Raw genomic sequence first — 20,059 nt, forward strand, 5'->3', positions numbered from 1 at the left:
GGGGAGGGTCTGGCCCGGGCCTCGCTCCCCCTTCTCGCCGGGCGCAGTGGTGGCTGCCACGCCGAATTCCGCTTCCTGTGGCTGCGGCCGCAGGCGGGAGGTGAGGCCGGGCGTGCGTGCAGTTGGCGCCGCGGCTCGGCACCCCCGCCTCGCCGCACCTCGGGCTTGCTGCTGCGCGGGGGCCTTCGCCGCCCCTGCCTTCCCTTCCGGGCCATGGTGCAACCCGAGGGCACGCCCGTCCCCCGCCGCTGCTGACCCGGGTCCCCCACCCCATGGCCGCCTCGGCGCCGCCCCCACCGGACAAGCTGGAGGGAGGTGGCGGCCCCGCACCGCCCCCTGCGCCGCCCAGCACCGGGAGAAAGCAGGGCAAGGCCGGTGAGAACGCTGAGGGCTGGGGCTGGCGACGCTCAGAACTCTCGCACCTTGGAGGGAGGGCTGGTGGGCCGGGGAGGTGGCGGTTCTCAGGCTGAGGGCCCTGAAGAGAGGGGAGGCTCAGTGGAAAGGATATGTGGGTGAAGCCCTCCAGGGGTTGGGAACGAGGGGTCACTGACCGCCGATCCTAGAGTTTGGGGCACCTGGAATGAAGGAGCCACTTGGGAGTCTGAGGCTGTCAAGAGATGGGGACGTCTCTCATTTAAAGGAAGAGGCAGCTGAGAGTGTAGCATCCCGTTTATTCTTCATATTGTACCTTTGTTAGTATCTGACAAAGTAGATACTAAGAAAATAAACAAGAGTATATTGAAGTTAGAAGAGTCTCCTAGATCATGCTTGGGAGAAAGGATGTTGGGGAAACCTCAGGGAAACTTGTTTGTGTCTGCCTTTTACTGCCTTTCCAGGTCTTCAAATGAAGAGCCCAGAAAAGAAGCGAAGGAAGTCAAATACTCAGGTGAATGGTGGTTGGTTGTGGCGGTAATTTCTGGTAGCCCCTTTGGGTTCTCTGCTCTGCCACCCCAGTGTCTTCATCTTGCATCAGCTGCAGAGAGAAGAGAAAGTTGTCTTTCTTACTCCTTTTCTGGTCCTTTTCCTTCAGTTTTATAACATTTGGGGAGTAGGGTAGGGATGAGATGATTTGACCAGAGATTTTATCAGCGGGCATTAGAATCGTCCTCTCCTGTTTGTCCTGTTCTGATTCCCCCATGATGATAACAGCTATCACTTCTCTGAACCTTTTCTAAGTACCAAGGATTGTGCTAAAATGCTTCAACAGTTTTGGGAGATAGGCATTGTCACAGTTTGACAGATGAGAAACCTGAGGCCTAAACCAGTTCAATGCCTGCTCCAGGGCTTTGAGGTTACTCAGTGTCAGAACTAGGATTCCAGTGTAGTTCTGCCTGTTTTCAAAACAGTTACTGCACTATGTTGGTTGTGCTCTCCATTCTGTTTCTTTGTTGCCCTCTAAGGTCCACCTGAACTGGCCGATACCAGCCTCTAAAACCATGTACTGCGGTTCTGGTGCTCTCTTGCTTTAGCTCTGGGTCTCCCTCCATGATCCTCTTTCCCTCATCTTTTTCCCCAGGGCCCTGCGTACTCACACCTGACGGAGTTTGCACCGCCCCCAACTCCCATGGTGGATCACCTGGTTGCATCCAACCCTTTTGAGGATGACTTCGGAGCCCCTAAGGTGGGGGGCGCAGCCCCTCCATTCCTTGGCAGTCCCGTCCCTTTTGGGGGCTTCCGTGTCCAGGGGGGCATGGCAGGCCAGGTACCCCCAGGCTATGGCACTGGGGGTGGAGGAGGTCCTCAGCCTCTTCGTCGACAGCCACCCCCTTTCTCTCCCAGCCCCATGGGCCCTGCTTTCAACATGCCCCCCCAGGGCCCTGGCTATCCACCCCCAGGTAACATGAATTTTCCGAGCCAACCCTTCAACCAGCCTCTGGGTCAGAACTTTAGCCCGCCTGGTGGGCAGATGATGCCAGGCCCAGTGGGGGGATTTGGCCCCATGATCTCACCCACCATGGGACAACCTCCCAGAGGGGAGCTGGGCCCCCCTTCTCTCCCCCAACGCTTTGCCCAGCCAGGAGCACCTTTTGGCCCTTCTCCTCTACAGAGACCTGGTCAGGGGCTTCCCAGCCTGCCCCCCAACACAAGTCCCTTCCCTGGTCCGGACCCTGGCTTTCCTGGCCCTGGTGGTGAGGATGGGGGGAAGCCCTTAAATCCCCCTGCGCCCACTGCTTTTCCCCAGGAGCCCCACTCGGGTTCCCCGGCTGCTGCTGTTAATGGGAATCAGCCTAGTTTTCCTCCAAACAGCAGCACGCGGGGTGGAGGCACTCCAGATGCCAACAGCCTGGCACCCCCTGGAAAGGCAGGTGGGGGCTCAGGACCCCAGCCTCCCCCAGGCCTGGTGTATCCATGTGGTGCCTGTCGGAGTGAGGTGAATGACGACCAAGATGCCATTCTGTGTGAGGCCTCCTGCCAGAAGTGGTTCCACCGTGAGTGCACAGGCATGACTGAGAGTGCCTATGGGCTGCTGACCACCGAGGCCTCTGCTGTCTGGGCCTGCGATCTCTGCCTCAAGACCAAGGAGATTCAGTCTGTCTACATCCGTGAGGGCATGGGGCAGTTGGTGGCCGCTAACGATGGGTGATGCTGGCCAGGGGCCCAGGGAAGTGCACATGTTCCTCCCTGCTCTTCCAGGGTGATTGCCTTCTTATCTGGCTCTTGGTCCTGGTTTCCATCGGCTTCCCATCCCCATGGGGCAGAAACCCAGTGGCTCCTGGGGGCAGCAAAAGGAACTGAGATGGGCAGGCAGAAGAGCCTGTATCTCTCACTTTTGTGGAAACTTAAGCATTGAGATCTACAGAGGTTCAGGAAACCAAAGCCCTGCCAAGCAGAGCCATTTTTGGTGGCTATCTCTGGAAACCCAGGGGTATAGCTACAAGAGGAAAGAGGCTGGAGGAAGATCCGAAGGGCAGGGGTGTCCCCTCTACAGATGATGGATGTCCCCAACACCTGTGCCTAACATGCCTCTCTAGCTCCACAGCTCCAGCCTTAGTGTTTGGAGTCCAGTATTAAAGGTTTCTGGCCAGAGGAGTTGGGGTCTCTTCCCATCTCTGCGGTAGCCCTTTCATGGGCGCTGGGAGATAGCTTTAGGGAATAAATGGAGATTTTCCCCTTTTCCTACCTTCCTCGTGTCTCCTTCACCTGTCCAACTCGTCCCCCTTCAGAAACCAAATAGCTTGAAGAAGCAGGAGAGTACGTGGCTATGGCAGTTCTTGGTGATCTGGGGCTTGGAGACAGTAGGTAAGATGCTGTCAGGACATATCTCCCTCATACCAAAGTCCCTGGTCCTTTCTCAGCCTCTCTTGTGCTTTTTCCCTAATGACCATGTTTTTGCCAAAAATTGGGATGTGTGGTCTGACAGACCAGAATATTTGACATTTGGACTGTCCTGGGAGCCCAGATTCTGTGGTTGTACACCCCTCCTCCCCGCCTAAGCGCTGGTCTTCAACTTCTGGCGCCTTGAGTTCCCTGCCTTGATGGAAGGAAAGCTTGAAAAGGCGCAGAGCCCTTATACCTCATTTTTTCTCCTGATAAAAGGATCCCTGTCACAGCCTATGGGTTGAGGAGTCTACAGGACCCTCATTGCTGCGGTACTAGAATGCAGTCCAGAGCCTGGATGTTTTTGCTTCCCTCTCTCCCTGCTGTTCTTCTATCTTCTCTGGCCCGGTGATGGAGCTGTTCTCATCCTTCTCAGCCAAAATCTGTGCCAGGGCTTTATTTTTTATGTTTTAAGCACTGCTGCCAGAGATGGGCCTGGGGCCCCATGAGGAGGCCCTCACAGCTGCACGCTGTTCCCTACAGCTCCTGCACACATTCCTCAAGTGGGTTAGGGAAGGCAGGCTAGGGGTGTGGCCCTGAGAGGAGCTGGTGGTCCCCTGCCCCCACTTCTCCTGGGACCTTATACATGTGAAGAGAAGACAGGTATACTGGAGAACTCTTGCCTTCCCCGGATGGAGCATGCAGCCTTCGAGGCTGTACGAAAGAAGGGAGTGGCCTCTGGGCTTCTCTTCCAGTGTTCCCTGCCATCCAAGAGCAGAGATGGCAACTCCCTCACTGCTCAACTTTGTGTTGTGTTTGTGGTTCTGTTTGCCCCTCTTTTTATCTGTTGATGTTTTTGTGGTCCCCCTCGCCCTGCATTTTGTAAGATGGCTCCTGGCTGGGGATGGGAGGGGTGTCTGGTCAATCCCTCTCTCCCTCTCATGCCACTGCTTTTTTGGAAGAAAGTGGGGGTGGCAGAGATGTGGGGAAAGTTTTGTACGGTTGGATTAATAAAATGACTTGGAAGATCGACACCCGGGCTCCTTGGTGTTGGTGTGCACAAGGTTGCAATGAGTCAGTCACTGCTGGGGAGGATGGTTGGGGGGTGAGGACAAGGAACCCCCAGGGTCTCTGGAAGTGGGGATAGCAGGAAGAGTCAGGCCCCTGAGCTGATCTAATACTAGCTGTGGAGCCTGGGGAGGCCTCTTTGCCCCACCTCTCCCTGTGTCCCTGCTGTGAGAAACAAGTTTCCTTTCTGAGCACATTCCTGGGCCAGGCCTAGAGCCAAGCAGGATGTTCGGCTCCAAGGCTTCAGGGAGACAATTGCCATTAGTGCTTCTGGGTGTACTGCCCCACTCCCACTCCTGAGTTAGGGGGTCAAGTGTAGCTCCAGAGGTGGGGGAAGGGGCTGCCCTGGTCTAGCAGATTGCATTTTATGATGCTTTTCAGCCCCCCTCCCCCACCCCCTTTAAAAAAGAATTGTGGCATCCTTAAACAATCGCGCCAGGGTGAGGATAGGGACAACCCACACTTTGCCACTCTCCTCCCCCATCCTGCAGCTGTCTCTTGTCTATCCTGGGACCAACCTGACTCCTTGTCCTGGACATGCCACCCCCTTGCCTTTCAGTTCTGGGTCTTCCCTTCAGAAATTGTTTAGCCACTGGAAAAGGAGGGGAAGTGACCCCCAGTTGAGTTTGCTGGAACCCCAGTGTCCCACCGGGTGGTAAGCCCAGGTTTAGGGGCTCTGCAGGCGCCCCCCACCGGCACCCCCGCGGCTCTCAAGTCTAGCTGTCATTGGCCAAAAGTTTCCACCCCCTCAGGGAAGTTGACTTTCCATTGGTCAGTTCTCGGTCACGTGACCTTCCTTTCTTGTGGCTGTAAAGCCGGAGAGGCAGCAACAAGTTCAGCTGAAGACTGAAGCAAGAGCTGGGTCAGGTAATGCCCTAGCGGGGCAGGGGCAACACAGATTCCCAGGAGAGGAAAGATAGAGGAGAGGAAGGGTAGAACGTTGAAGGGTTGAGCTCCACCCAGGATCTATAGAGCTGTTTGTCACTTCTGGGCCGGGGGGGAGGGGGATCATGGGCGGCCGTTTCCAAAACAGGAACTTGCTCTGGGTCTCCCAGACAAGTTTTTCTGGCCCTGGGTGCTTTATTTTAGAGGTTTGGGGGAACAGCTCTTAGAGGGGTTGAAATTAGCTGGACGAAACTTACCAGCTTTGAACAGAGTGGCAGAGCTCCCCCTTTAGCTGTCTTGTGGAAATAGCACAAGTCCCTGACAGTCCTTACAGGATGTTTTTGTTGAATCTTGCCTGAAAAAAGGAGAGGGAGTAGTGAGGAGGGGGTGGAGGTGGGTGTTCTTCCAAGAGGTTGATGAAAAGAAAGAGATCTGAAAGCAGCAGGGAAGGGTGGGAATTAGAAAGCAGAAAGAACTTCCTAATAAGGCAGTGAGATGCTGGCCTGGGGGGAACAGGGAGAACTTATGGGATCTTCAGTGAATCCAACCAAGAGAGAGGTACCAACCAGGGTTTGGAACCCTGAGTGCAGAGGTTCCAGACTGTATTCTGTTTGGGTCTCAGAAGTGTTTGTCTTGTTGACCCAAATACCGTTTCTGGTTTCCATGGAGACAGTGGGTCTGACATCACCCTGGTTGCCATAGTGCCTGCTTCTGGAGGACCCGAGCAGGCTGTACACAGCCAGGGGTAAACAGGGACTTCAGCCCAAGCTGCTGCCACTTCCTTCCTGCCGCCACCTGTTAAGAGTCACACGCAGCAACTGGGGATGGGGAGATGATGACAGAGTGGCGGGGGTGGGGCCTGAGACCAGAAGGCAGCATAGTGATGGTTCTGTGGAAGCCTGTAGAAGCTGGCCAGGGGTGTCCTGCTGGACTGTGGTGTGGGGAAGTCATTGCAGCCATTCTTTTATCTCCTTGTGGGATGGGTGCCTGTCTCTGGGAGGCACTGTGTAGGACTCCCACGGTGTGTCTTACTGAAAGGGGGAAGTGTAGTGGTTTCCCAAAGTAGAACTGCTGCACTTCTACCCCAGACTTAACTTCCTCTCCCCAGGATTTCCTTTCAGGATCCTTTTCCACTTACCATCCTTCTAGCCCTTCAGCAAGCAGTCATGTAGCCTCTGAAGGATCACAGTCCAAGACCAGGGGCTCAGCTCATCTACCCCTCAGCTTTATGCCAGGTCCCAGTTGCCAGCCTGGAGCGATAGTGTTGGTCACGGAGGGAGGGGTAGGTCCTTCTCTTCTTATCCTGCTTTGTGTCAGGCTTTTGAAGCTGGAATGATTTCCCACCCCTACTCCACCATGTCAGAGCAGATGAGCAGGAAATAGGACCACAACCCTGGTTATTGTCCATGCTTTGCAAATGGTAAAGTGCTTTCTGTATACATGATAGTTGCCACAAATCCCTTTTCCTAGTCACCTTCAAGTTTCCTCAGATGAAACGCTGGAGTTTACTAAGAAGGGAAACAACCTAGAATGGAGAGTGACAAGGAAATTTACTAAAGGTACATTCAGATGGATGTAAGCTGTGCCGTTGCTCTCAACCCTGGCTGCACGTGAGAATCATTTGGGAGATTTTTCGGAGCCTGATCCTTGAACTCAGTTATATCAGAATCTTAGGTGATTGATTCCATTGTGTAGCCAGTGAACAGGACCCCAAACTAGACCATACAAAGGACTTAACGGTGGGTGAGGGGTTGGTGGGAGACTTGTGGCTGATGAAGGCCATCGACTTTTCTCTTCTAGGCCCTGGGGGCGGGGAGGTGGGATTGTGAGGGAGCCTGGGAAGGTGAAGGGAGGGCCAGATTGTTCCTCATTCTTCTCACTCGCTATTCATCGCTGGCAAGTCAAGTCAGCCAGCTTTCAGGCCTTCCATTTTCCCTGACTATAACATGAGAGAGTTGGCCTGGATTTTTCCCAGAGCTTTTCCAGCCCTGTGCTCCTCTGACCTTTCAAGGTCAGTTCCATTTCCCAGTTTCCCAAGGGCTCTTTTGGTCCCTGGGAAAGGCAAACTTCACTGCAGCTGTTGGTAGGTTCTGATTTGCAAGGCAAATACTGCCCAGAAGAATTCAGATTTTGGGGTCAGAAGGACTGGAACCAGGCTGGTTCTGGAAGTGACTGCCCAGCCCTCACTCTTGGAACCCAGCTGAGGCTGCTGTCTGCATCCCACGTCCCGTCCCCCGAAGGGAGCTGGAGTCCCTAAGAGAGCCTTTCTCTGCAGGTGGCAGCCTCAGCAGCTGCGGGGACCTCAGCAGTGATGGCCTCCTGCCCAGACTCGGACAATAGCTGGGTGCTTGCCGGCTCAGAGGTAGGAAGAGCAGGCCTGGGAACCATATGGAATGGGGGTTCTGGCCAGGGTGCGCTGCTTTCTGGGTCTGTCCTCCTTCCTTGCTCCTGGTGATCACACGTGTCACCTCCTGTTGGCTGTGAGAAGAATTCCAGGAGCAGGGAGAAAACGATCAGGCCCCAGGAGTTGGGACTTGGACCGTGGCTTGAAAGAAGGGAATTGTTGGGGTAAGCTATGAGAAGCAGGGGAGAAATTCTGGTGGGGGGACCAGCATTAGCAAAGGTCCTGAGGCAGCAATAGGGAAGCTGTGCTGGGGGGAGACTGAGGAGGTCCATTGGAGGAGGTGGAGACGTGGTCCAGATGGTGTTGAAGTGAGGTTGGATCAGAGCCTGCGAGCCTCTGAAAGAGGCCTATAGGGCCTGGCTCAGGCATTTGGGCCTCCCTTTGATGGAAAATAGTGGGCAGGGTCTGAGCTGGAGGGGTCAGGACCATCGCTGCCATGGGCAGCGGGTGCAGCCACTATGTGGGCTGTGTGGGAACATGGGGAGAGTGTTTTGAAGGTCCTGCAGTCTAGGTCATAGTTGGTGGGATGAGAACCCAGTGGACTCCTGTGCCCCAAAGCCACTGAGAAGGGGGCTGGCAGGATGGGGGATGGAGTGGCTGGAGAGTTTCTCAAGGACTTGGTGTGTTCATCCCACAGGGAGGGAGGTAGCTGAGGATTTTAGAGTTAGAGATGTCAGGTTTGAGTGGCCTTGAAGAAACTGATGGGGAGTGAAGGAGCTGCCCTCACTATGACGCTGGAGCAGGACCCATGGGCTAGGGCTGCCTGGCAGAGCGGAGGACACTGCGCTCCCAGCCAGAGCCCTGGCTGCCTTTGCAGACAGCTAGGGGACCTCGGACCAGCTGTTTTGCCTCGCTGTCCTCCCTTTAACGAGGAGGAGTCATGTTTCTTGCCTTGTAGGAGGGACTGTGAGAAAAAGGTGACCTGAAAATTGTAAAGAGGGACTTCCCTGGCGGTCCAGTGGTTAAGACTTTGCCTTCCAACGTAGGGGGTGTGGGTTAGATCCCTGTTCCAGAAGCTGAGATTCCCACATGCCTTGGGGCCAAAAAACCAAAACATAAAACAGAAGCCATATTGTAACAAATTCAATAAAGACTTTTAAAATGGTACATATTAAAAAAAATCTTTTTAAAAAAGAATCTTGTAAAGAAACGTATTAAGGTCAAGAATTATTCTTGGAAGTTTAGCGGGAGCCATGGATGGGATGAGCAGGTGGTGGGCCTGCTAAGGGGGCTTTTGCAGAAAAAGGAGAGACTGAGGCTATAGACGGCTGGGTTGAGAGCACTCTGGGAGACAGCTGGTTGTGGCTGGGGTGAGGTGGGCTTCCATCAGCTCCTGGGAGAGGGGTGTGTAGAGAACGGGAAAGGCCAGAAAAGTTGGGAAGATGGAGCAGGTGGCCTGTTGTGAGGAGAACTGTGGGGAAGCCTGTGGGGGATGGGACTGTGATCCTTAGGCTCCAGGGGACTTGGTTCTCTTGCCAATTACTGAGTTGGTCACTTGTGGGGAGGGAGACCCAGGTTGTAGCTGGCTTCTCTGGGGAGGTGGTGGTGGGGTGCCAGGTTTGTACAGTGGTCCAGTACCTTGGGCCAGTGGTACTGTTTTTTTTTTAATTAGTTTAATGTCTGATTGAATAACTTAATTCTTTTTTTTTTTTTCAACTCCATGTCCTCCCATTCACCATACAGACCAGGCAAAGTGCCTGCCCAGGCTGAGGTGTATGTGGGGTGGGTTTACTCTGACTCCTCTTTCTATACGGTCAGTGTAAGAACACAGCCTGTACTAAGTACCAGGAGGCTGAAATTAATTAATTTTTAACCTAATCCTGTAAATATAGGATTCCTTTAAAAATAACATTTGCTTGTTTTTTTTGGCTGTGCTGGGTCTTAGTTGTGGCATGCAGGATCTAGTTTCCTGACCAGGGATCAAACCCCTACATTGGGAACCCTGAGTCTTAGCCATTGGACCACCAGGAAAGTCCCCAGGGGTGCGTTTTCATTTCACAGAAACTTGGCCTCCAAAAGTTCCTCAGAGCAGCAAATGAAGTTAGGGAATGGCTGAACATTGTGTCGAGTGGAGATGTCACAGTGCCAGCTGACCCCTGCCCCCTCCCCACTTTGGAGCAACCACTACTGAGTGTATTATGTATTTGTAAGGTGTGGGCTGGGATCCCTGAACATTGTGGCTGGTCTCAGGCACCCCAGTAGAGCACCCCGTGCTCTTGGTTTCGTCCTGCTGTCCTTCCTCTAGAGCAGCCCTTCTGCTTGCACCCCTGCCCCCAGAGCCTGCCTGTGGAGACCTTGGGCCCTGAATCTGGGATGGACCCAGAATCCGAGAGAGCTGCCCGGGCCCCTCAGAGCCCCTCCAAGGCAGCTGCTGAGGAATTAGCTGGGACCTTGGATGGAGAAGGTAACAGGGCCCTACTGAGGGGGGCGGTGCAGCCACCTGTCCTCCATCTTCTGGGGTTTCCCAGTTTCCTCAGGGAGAGGGAGGCCATTTGGTCTTATTCCCAGCATTGATCTCAGTTTAAAACCTTCCCTTATCCCATCCTGGCTTTCTCCTGTCCCTTCCTGCCTGGTCGTGGCCTGTGGGAGCCAGGGAGCTGTGTAGTATGTTCGACTGGGGGAGCCGTGGTGTTTTTCCTGAGTCTTTTCTCCCACCACAGAGACAGTGTCCCAGAGTGAGAGCTCCCAATCTGGGCCCATCCTGTCAGAGGAGGCTGAGGCCAAGGTGAGGACCTTCCCTGGGGGAAGTAGGGAGGGCCAGGGGAAGTGGGAAGTGCTCACAGCTGTGTCTGCAGCAGGGTATCCTGGAAGGTGATGACCCTGGAATGGAGCCCCCCGGCCCAGGAGACACAGAGGCCCGGGGAGACTTGGAGGAGGAGACCCCTGAAGTGGTAGGCCTGGAGCCGGACTCACAGGACCTGGGGGATCAGAGCCCCCCCCGCAGCCTGCCTTCATCCCCCAAAACAGGTGAGAGTCCTCGTTATTTCCCCCGTCACTATCCTTCTAGAAGGTGTTGGAGTGGGAATAGACAGACATCACTGCCGAGCACAGCTCTGGTCCATGCCCTAGGACTTGGCAGCTTGGAGCCTTCCTTAAGCTGTATCAGTGAATCCTCACCACCATCATCCCTGGGGACACTCAGGCTTAAGTTAAGTCACACAGCTGGTAAGTGGCAGGGCCTAGGTCTGGTCAACTCTTTCCTCCCTACTGTGGGGCCTCCTCTTTACTTGCCTCTAGATTTGGCTCTCATTCCCTGAGTCCCTTCCACGAGTCAGCTCAGGGAAAGCAGGTTGGCTTCACGGCCTGTGTAAGAGGTGGACTAGACTGAGCCAAGGTGCAAGTCAGACCTGTGAGGGTGCAAAGGTGGTGTGATTAAAGTGCCCCCACAGGAAGGAGGGGAGGGTGGTATAGTCAGGGGACAGGTCGAGGGGAAGGGGGAGGAAGGGACAGTTGGGGAAAAGGTTCACACTGGAGGTGACATTTGAGTGGAACCTTGAGCAAAGAGTGGACTTTCAGTAGGTAGGGTAGGAGGAAGACAACACTGCAGGCCAAGGCTGCAGCATCAACAAAGGGCTGGGTTCCCCTGTCCTGTACTGAGGAGGCTGCGTCCAAGGCTGGTGGCAGGAGGAGTGTGTGAATCCATCTCTGTTGAGAGGTGACAGGGTGAAGGGGGAGGCGGGGTCTGGGGCCATTTAGGAGGCAACAGCAGTCAGATGAAGCTGAGGAATACCTGAACTAAGGCAGATATGAGGCATGTGCCACTGAGATGTTTAGGTGTCATGTTGTCAAACTGTGCATGGGAGGTAAAGAGAGAGGGCTGAGGTTGGCTCGGTGGAGCAGTGGCGTCTTGCCCTGCGTTAGGGGAGCGCCAGGAGAGAACCAGGTTGGAGGGCAGTGTGTTGAGTGTTTGGTCCCCAGGGACAGCCAGGTGGAGGTGACCAGGAGGTGGTCAGACATTCAGGCCTGGAGCTCTAGGGAGGCCAGTCGGGAGCTACAGATGAGGGACTCAATCTGCTCTGGGAGGAAGCCGGCAGGGTGGGTGAGAGTGGGTGATTGTGTGTGTGATGAGAGGAGCAGAAAAGCAGAAATGGTGCCAGGGAGACCTCTGCCTCTAGGACCTGGAGCAGCCAGGCATTGAAAGGAGACACTGAGAGGGCGTGGCCAAGTTTCCGACAGAACCAGGGCAGAAGGCACAGGTGGGAGTAGGAGGGCTCTTTTAGGATGAAAGTTGCTCTTGTATCTTGTCTGTAGTAGAAAGGACTGGTCTTCAGCCTCCACACTGGGCAGGGGTAGTCACTGATGCCCAGGCACATGTGGGCAGGGTCTCCATGTGCTCCCTCTGTGATCAGGGCTGGGGGTCTCCTGTGTTTGCCTCTGGTTCTGGTCTGTCTGTCTGTCCCGTCTCTCCAGTTGCCTTAACTGCCCTGTCCCCCTGCCTCCCCCCAGCTTGGATCAGGGAGGAGGCCCACCGCTCTAGCAGTGAGGACGACACCGATGTGGATGTGGAGGGTCTGCGGAGACGGCGGGGCCGGGAGCCCTGCACTCCTCAGCCCGCGGCCACACTGGGTGTGGAGGACCAGGCCCAGGGCGAGGGTGCAGGCGGGGAGCTGGGCATCTCCCTCAACATGTGTCTCCTTGGGTTCCTGGTTCTGCTGGGCCTGGGGATCCTCCTCTTTGGTGAGTGGTCCCTCCCCTACTGGCACCTTGAGCCTCTACTCTGGCCCCTCTTGCAGCACTCTGACCCCATTCTGCCCCCGCCTCTGAGGCCCTGACCAGACTTCTCTGTCTCCATTTCAGGTGGTCTCTCAGAGTCTGAAAGTGGTGAGTGAGGATGGGCCCTGACCAGTTTGTGTCTGTCCCCTTCCAGCCCTGAGGGAGGCTGGTGGGGGCAGTTCTCTGGGTCAGGAGTAGGGATGCTGGGGGCTGTACATTTTTTGCTCAGTTATAGGCCTTACGTCAGCTATTCAGGGTGACCCTTGACCTTTTACCTTGCTGGACCCCGTCCAGGGCAGGACAATGACTGTGTGTGTGTTGGTGGAGGGGGCAGGGAGGGGAGGAGGAGAAGGCTCTGTGTGCCTTGAGGCCAGTTTCAGGATTCCACTTTCCCACAGGGCCCCTGGAGGAAGTGGACCTGCAGGTCTTGCCAGATATGGAGTCTGATACTGAGATGCTGGAGGCTGTGGGGGATGGGCAGGCATGTGTGACTGTCTCCATCTGTGTGAGGGGCCTGGTGGAGGCTGTCTGGGTTGTGGGGCTGGGCGGGGGTGACTGGCTCCTTTGCCCTTGTGTGTGTGTGTGTATGTTAGTCGCTCAGTCGTGTCTGACTCTTTGTGACCCCATGGACTGTAGCCCACTAGGCTCCTCTTGTCCATGAAATTCTCCAGGCAAAAATGCTGGAGTGAGTAGCCATTCCCTTCTCTCCGGGATCTTCCCAACTCAGGGATCGAACCTGGGTCTCCCGCACTGCAGGCATATTCTTTACTAACTGAGCCACCTTTGCCCTTAGGATGGACTACAGCAGCTACAGACCTCAGAGCTCCTGGACAGTGTCCCCAGCCTGCAGAACATGGCCCTTTTGCTGGATAAGCTGGCCAAGGAGAACCAGGACATCCGACTACTACAGGCCCAGCTGCAGGTGGGCACAAGCAGGAGGGGGTGGGCTAGACACCCTCCCTAGGCCACGTGTCTGTCCAGTTTCCTCCCCCCAAAGAAGTTTCCTGTATTCACCCATATACCCTGACCCCCTCCCTTTCCCACTAGAGTCCAGTCATCTTCCTTGTTTTCTTCCTATCCTGCATGCTAAGGGTTAGGCCAGGACTGGCATATCTGCTTCACGTGGCATGCCACCTCTGCTTGATTGGCATGGTCTACCTGGAGCCTTGTGTGGAGAAGGATTTGAAGAACATGCCAAGACTCAGTGGGAAAGAAGTGCTGTGATCAGTTAATAATATCTGTTCTGGGTATGGGAGGTAGAAATAGGGCAATGAGAGCCGTATCTTGGCTCTCTTTAGATGAATTAAAGAAGTGTGGGCTTATAAACAGACAGAGCTAAGGCCTGTGGTGGAATTTGGGGATCCCAGGGTCTGGTGAAGGGTGCAGATGGGGTGGGAGATGAGAACCAAATCCTCTGAGTCTCTCAGGCCATAAAGGCTATAATGGAATGGAATTAGGGTGGTAGGCACTGGACCCATCCTTGACGACTCCCTGGGCCCTCTATCCCTACTCCCATCCCAGGCCCAGAAGGAAGAGCTTCAGAGCCTGATGCATCAGCCCAAAGGGCTAGAAGAGGAGAATGCCCGGCTCCGAGGGGCCCTCCAGCAGGGCGAGGCCTCCCAGCGTGCCCTGGAGTCAGAGCTGCAGCAGCTGCGGGCCCAGCTTCAGGGACTGGAGGCTGACTGTGTCCAAGGTGCAGATGGGCTGTGTCTCCATTGGGGCAAAGGCCCACAGGCTGGCAAGGTCACCAAGGAGCAAGGCCCTACAGGGCAGGAGCCAAGCCCTGGATTCCTGGAGCAAAAGAAACAGCTAGAGGCTGAGGCCCAGGCACTAAGGCAAGAGTTGGAGCGGCAGCGGCGGCTGCTGGGGTCTGTTCAGCAGGACCTGGAACGGAGCTTGAGGGATGCGGGCCGAGGGGATCCAGCTCGGGCTGGCCTGGCTGAGTTGGGTCACAGTCTGGCCCAGAAGCTGCGGGGCCTGGAGGACTGGGGCCAGCGCCCGGGGGTCCCTGCCAATGTCTCAGAGGCCTGGCATCATAAGCCTCACTTCCAGAGTTCCAGGGAGCAGAGTGGGAAGGAAAAGTGGTGGGATAGGCAAGGGGACTGGAAGACCGAGCACTGGAAACATAAGAAGGAGGCAATTGGCCGGGAGAAGAGCTGGCGGGGTGAGGAGGACAGGGAGCTGGCAGGGAGGTGGAAGGAGGGCAAACCAAGGGTGGAGGAGTGGGCCAGCAAGAAGGATGGCAAGCGACAGCGTTCCAAGGAGCCCCCCAGGAAAAGTGGGAGCCCCCACCCCTCCAGAGAAAGGCAGAAACACCCTCGGTGGAAGCAAGGGGCTAAAGACAGGCATGACCCCCTGCCACTCTGGGCAGAGCTGTCCAGGCACAAGTACCAGGCACCCCAGGGCTGCTCAGGTGTGCACGAGTGTGCCCGGCAGGAGGGCCTGGCCTTCTTTGGCATAGAGCTAGCCCCCGTGCGGCAACAGGAGCTGGCCTCTCTGCTGAGGACGTACCTGGCGCGACTGCCCTGGGCTGGGCCGCTGACCAAGGAGCTGCCCCTCTCTCCCGCTTACTTCGGTGAGGATGGTATCTTCCGCCACGACCGCCTCCGCTTCTGTGACTTTGTAGACGCCTTGGAGGACAGCCTGGAGGAGGTGGCAGTGAGACAAACAGGTGACGACGATGAGGTGGATGACTTTGAGGATTTCATCTTCAGCCACTTCTTTGGAGACAAAGCACTGAAGAAGAGGTGGGCAGCTGTGGGGGAGTTGGGTCAGTGGGACAGAGCAGGGGGCAGGAGGTGATGGTGGGGCAGGGTGTGTGTGTGTGTGTGTGTGTGAAGGAGCCAGGGCCCTGAGTTCGGGGTGTTCAGTTTGAGGTTTTGTCTCTTGAGGGCAGAAAGCTGAGCCTGTGCTCAGCCCAGAGTGGTCCTGGGGAGTCCCCTTTTGGGCTAGAGTTTTTTTCCTCCCAAGTTGCCCTGTGCTGTCCATACCTGTGTGGTCTGGGGGGTAAGAGAGATTGCTTCCCGTCGCCCCAGCTGGGGTCTTGTCCTGGGACACCAAGCCTGGCCACACTCCCCTCCCCCTAGTCTGATGGATGGTGGCTGCCTGTATCACCTGCCTTAGGGGGAACAGAGTCCCCTCTCAGGGGGCCCCCCTTCTCATCACATGACGTTCTCTAAAGGCCTCTTCCTGCCTCCACTCCCTGCCGCCCACAGGTATGGAAAGAAGGACAAACATTTGCAGAACTCCAGAGTTGTGGGGCCCAGGGAGGAGCACAGCCCCCACCGCCGAGGCTGAGGCCCCGCATTATCTATCCCCTGGGAACCGTTAAACTGCCACCTCCCTCGGCTCGGTTGGTGTCATTGGATGTCCTTCACAGAGGAGAGTGGAGATCACCCAGCCCTGCATTGATACCACTTCTGCTACAAAAAGGCCTTAGCTGGAGCTGCTTTGCTGTCTATGCAAATGAATGCAAATTCTTAGGGCTGTGACCCTTGCAGCCAGATTGTGAAGGGGGGATGGGAGAGAAGTCTGTTGTTTTTTTGGAGGGTAGGGTGGGGGTAAAAGGTATGGGGCAATTCAGATTCTAAAGCCAGAGAGCTGGTGTGTGTGTGTTGTGTGTGTGTCTGTGTGAGTGTCTGTATGTGTGTGTGTGCCTGTAGGGTGGGATATGAGGTATGGGGGCAATTCAGATTCTAAAGCCCGAGAGCTGGTGTGTGTGTGTGTGTGTGTGTGTGTGTCTGTGTGTCTGTGTGTGTGTGTGTGTAGGGGGGCCCAGAGTGGGCCCCTTGGCTGCACACACTGACCCATGCACCCTGGGATTCGATTTGTCTGTCTGGCTGGAGGCCCAGCATGAAGGCTTTCCCTGGGGTTTTGTTAGATTTGGAAGGAGCTATCCCAAGGGAATAGAAGTCCCCTTTTTAGCCCTGCTCCTCACGTGGTCTCACCTCTGCTTGTGAACTGTAGTTTCAGATTCCAATAAAATTCTGTAGGAGCTGTGACATTGGGTGGGGGCTCTGTCACTTAGGACTGTTTCTAAGCACAGGGGAAGCCCAGACCCACCACCTCATAGGCACTGGTACTCACCTTCTCCTCTCCCCGTCACCCCCTCACCCTCCCTGCAAACCTCAGGTCCTCTGAGCTGGAACTCCCCATTTTGCTCACAGCTGTCTTGGCTGCATCCCTGGGAGATGTAGAAATATGCAAGTGGGTTTTGGGCTCAAATCCAGGTTGAGTGATTTTGGGCAAATTAATCCCTGGGAACCTTGGGTTTCTAATCCCCAAAAAGGGAGATTGAAGGGCTGGGGACTCTTCCAGCAGGATTGTAAATAAATCAATGTAAACAAAATATGTGTCCAATTTTTGGCGTTCAGAAGTGATTTCACTCCCTTTAGAGTGTGGAGGAGGGTGGAGATGGGGATCCCCACCCCCACCTCATAGCACAGGCTTCTGCGTTGGGAGGGTAGGGGAACCACTAGGTGGCGCCCTGGCTCCACATTTGCGCCAGACCTCACCTAGCTCACTACTTAGTGCCCCAAATCTTGGACCCCAATCCCACTGACTTGGGCCACTCCCTGGCTACTTCTCCCAGGAAGACCCAGATTCCCCCAGGCTTCTCTTTAGAAAGTCCTTCCTGACTGGGCTTCTTGCTTGGCCTGGAAATCCCCTTGGGGGGACAGAATGAATGTGTGACTTCAGGCCAGGTCCAAGGAGTGTGTTAGTAGAGCTGAGGTATATTAGTCCCTCAGTCACATCCATAGACGTGACCCCATAGACTGTAACCCTCCAGGCTCCTCTTGTCCATGGGATTTTCCAGGCAAGAATACTAGAGTGGGTTGCCATGTCCTTCTCCAGGGGATCTTCCCGACCCAGGGATCTAACCCGGGTCTCACGTTGCAGGCAGACTCTTTACTGTCTGAGCCACCAGGAAAGCCCAGGGGTCTGCCCTAAGGGGACTGTAATTGATAAAAAGTGCTTCTGTAACACTACAACTGATGGGTTGCTTGCTATTAAAGGGCTTTAAAGGTACTAGGCTCATTTAATTCATGTATGGATGTGAGAGTTGGACTATAAAGAAAGCTGAGCACCGAAGAATTGATGCTTTTGAACTGTGGTGTTGGAGAAGACTCTCGAGAGTCCCTTGGACTGCAAGGAGATCCAGTCAGTCAATCCTAAAGGAAATCAGTCCTGAATACTCATTGGAAGGACTGATGCTGAAGCTGAAACTCCCAATACTTTGGCCACCTGATTCGAAGAACTGACTCATTGGAAAAGACCCTGATGCTGGGAAAGATTCAAGGTGGGAGGAGAAGGGGACGACAGGATGAGATGGTTGGATGGCATCACCAACGTGATGGACATGAGTTTGGGCTCCTGGAGTTAATGATGGACAGGGAAGCCCGGAGTGCTGCAGTCCACGGGGTCGCAAAGAGTCAGACATGACTGAGTGACTGAACTGAACTGACTTCTAATTGGATGGGGTGAGGCAGGGTGGGGATGGAACAAGGTCCACTCATTCAGCAAACATTTACACTCTATTGTGTACCAGAGGCAGTGTGGTACTGAGAATACAGAAGCGTGTTAAGGAGTTTATAGTCCAGTGGAGCCCACTTTCTGCAGCATGAGGAATTGCAGTTAGACTTAAGGAAGAACTTCCTCCTAGGCAGAAGGTCGATGAAAAGGGGCTTTAGGAAAGGAGTCTTCTAGAGTTGGGGTCGGGAGGAGCAAGTACAGTCTGGCCTGGGGACCAGGGTATGGATTTGGCATCCTGGCTCTGTGGACCATCATCCACCTGAGGAAGCCTGTTTTACTTGGTTCACATAGCTTGCTTTCTGCAGGTGTTCAGAACTTATACTTCTTGGAGAGGGAGGCAGGCTAGGTAGGAGGTATGATTCCGTGTCCCAGGAGGGCGAATGTGTTTAGGGAGGGGACACAAACTGGCCCTCTGGGTTCCCAGAGGGTGTGGGCTGCCTGGGGCTTCTCAGTTTCGTTTCTAGGGCCCATTTCCTTCGTTTGCATAACGAACTCTCAAGGAGGCTAGGAAGTTCCCCCAAGCCCCCTCCTCTTTCTGAGCCACTCAGGAAGTAGATATGCTGAGCTGGAGGTTTCTGAAACTGCTGAATCAGGAAGAAAAGGCCACGAACCCAGGGGGTAGGTTGGAGAGGGGCAGGGACACCAAGGACATTGGCCATTCTGATTACCTTCTCTCAGGTGTCCCCCGTCAGTGATCCTGCTGCCCATTATAGTTCACTATGGCAATCCATCACACCCATGTCCCTACAGCAGCACTGGTAAAGAGGGGGGACCCCGAGTCTCAGATCATGGGACGCTCGCTGGTCATAGGCACAGCATGTGGAGACAAGCCAAGGGAGGCTGGATCTGTGGGGACTGAGCTCCCTCCTTCCCACAGGGCCGGGGACAGCTTTTGACCATGCAGGAGGGTAGACCCACTGGACTCTGCCACACGACCTTGCTTGGCCCCCAGGGTCTGGCCTGGGCCCTTCAAGTTTAAGCATTTGGTATTTTAAGCACTTGACTTTTCTGCCCTTTCCTCTGGGAACTCCCCCAGCTAAGTTCTCAGCTCTGGGGTGTCTTGGGGGAATCACTAGAGTCGGGGGTGGCCCTCCTTGGCTTTCCCCTCTCAAGTGGAAAAATTCTGCCTCCTTTGACTATCCCCCAACTTTATTTCCCTGCGGTCCCCCAACCTGGCATTCCTCCCTCCCACCCCTGCCCCTCATTCTTCAGTCTCACCTCCTTTCCTGCCCTCAGCTCCACTTTCTCTCATTGTGCCCCCTCCAGCCCTAACCTCTTCCAGGATCCTCCCCATCTCTTCCTGCTTCCCTGGGTCCTCCAGGCCCCAGTTTCACCCCTGCGTTTTACTTCCACCTATGCTGGGGAGTGGGGGGATGGGATGGTGGTCACTTCAGGCCTGCCCCACCCTATAAGCTCCTTGAGGGCCAGGGGCCTGTGTTCCTTTTGAGGACCACTCCCAGCCCCTCTGCTGGACCCCTGGATGCTGGTTTGGCAGGCTGTTGACATGGGAACCTCCCGGGGCCACCTGGTGCAGGGACATCTCCTCCTCTCATCTGTTCTGGGTCATAGGTACTCCTGGTCCCTCCACACTTCACCTGCTCACAGAGGGTCTAGCAGGAACTCTGCAGGGTGGGGTGTGTGTGGGTTATTGGCCTAAATCCAGACCATATCAGGTCCCTCCTCTCTGCTTTCACCAGCCAGTGGTCAGAGCCACAGAAACCCCTTAGTACTAATTCTTGGGGTTTGTCCGAGTTCCCTATCCCTCCCCTGTGGGCCTTCCCTCAAGGTTGCTGCCCATCCCTTTGGTAGCCCTTGGCTTCTGGAATAGGCCTTGCCCATATGGAACCAAAGCAGGCCCCTTCCCCGCTCACCTGGTCTTTATCCGGGGCCAGGTGGAGACCCAGCCCAGGTCTCTTTTAACTAGACCAGTGGCCTGGGCAAACTTTCAGTCTCCAGTCTCCATAACTGCCTGCCTGCGGGCCTTCTTGCTTTAGAGCTCAGTTTTCTCATCACTGAAGTGAGCCTGTCGATTCCCGTCATGGGTTGTTGTGATAATGGAATGAGTCATCCAAAGACAAAGGAAAAGGCTTTTCAAACTGTAGAGTGCTGTCAAAAGTTTTAGTTATTTTTATTTTACTTAGCCTCTAAGGGGGAAGTTGAGGCCTCTGTGAACTACTGATATGGGAGCAGAGGGTGTTG

General features: G+C 55.0%; 2 protein-coding genes, 1 long non-coding RNA gene and 1 other non-coding gene across 18 annotated transcripts; 2 read left to right on the forward strand and 2 right to left on the reverse strand.

The window, feature by feature from the left end:
• Nucleotides 1-30: 30 nt before the first annotated feature.
• Nucleotides 31-4,292, forward strand: PYGO2 (pygopus family PHD finger 2). Its single transcript, XM_081494639.1, has 3 exons — nt 31-375; nt 837-886; nt 1,517-4,292. The coding sequence occupies exons 1-3, from the start codon at nt 273-275 to the stop codon at nt 2,582-2,584; spliced, it is 1,221 nt and encodes a 406-aa protein (XP_081350765.1). The 5' UTR covers nt 31-272; the 3' UTR covers nt 2,585-4,292.
• On the reverse strand, nt 655-15,623 carry LOC145507632 (uncharacterized). Its single transcript, XR_014054980.1, has 5 exons — nt 15,319-15,623; nt 14,840-14,971; nt 5,469-5,566; nt 3,122-3,226; nt 655-973 (listed from the first exon to the last, which is right to left on the reverse strand). It is a non-coding gene; the product is annotated as an uncharacterized LOC145507632 (long non-coding RNA).
• On the forward strand, nt 5,130-16,676 carry PBXIP1 (PBX homeobox interacting protein 1). Of its 15 annotated transcripts, none has more exons than XM_081494606.1 (13): nt 5,130-5,193; nt 7,487-7,573; nt 9,893-10,019; nt 10,276-10,340; nt 10,414-10,582; nt 10,685-10,780; nt 12,062-12,292; nt 12,413-12,436; nt 12,727-12,809; nt 13,122-13,250; nt 13,850-14,021; nt 14,955-15,075; nt 15,544-16,676. In XM_081494606.1, exons 2-13 carry the CDS (start codon nt 7,523-7,525, stop codon nt 15,623-15,625), a joined length of 1,350 nt encoding a protein of 449 aa, XP_081350732.1. In that variant the 5' UTR covers nt 5,130-5,193; nt 7,487-7,522; the 3' UTR covers nt 15,626-16,676. The 15 variants fall into 15 exon arrangements, with proteins under 15 accessions (XP_081350732.1, XP_081350718.1, XP_081350720.1 ...); XM_081494603.1 differs by lacking the exon at nt 5,130-5,193 and adding exons at nt 5,887-5,956; nt 6,361-6,493 and having other exon boundaries at nt 10,411-10,582; nt 10,667-10,780; nt 13,850-15,075; XM_081494601.1 differs by lacking the exons at nt 5,130-5,193; nt 10,685-10,780 and adding exons at nt 5,898-5,956; nt 6,361-6,493; nt 6,682-6,770 and having other exon boundaries at nt 10,411-10,582; nt 13,850-15,075.
• On the reverse strand, nt 9,274-9,409 carry LOC145508136 (small nucleolar RNA SNORA51). Its single transcript, XR_014055395.1, has one exon. It is a non-coding gene; the product is annotated as a small nucleolar RNA SNORA51 (small nucleolar RNA).
• Nucleotides 16,677-20,059: the final 3,383 nt, after the last annotated feature.

This window comes from Giraffa tippelskirchi, chromosome 5 (assembly GCF_054371585.1).
Source record: "Giraffa tippelskirchi isolate mGirTip1 chromosome 5, T2T-mGirTip1v1.2.pri, whole genome shotgun sequence".
NCBI classification, from domain to species: Eukaryota; Metazoa; Chordata; class Mammalia; order Artiodactyla; family Giraffidae; genus Giraffa; species Giraffa tippelskirchi.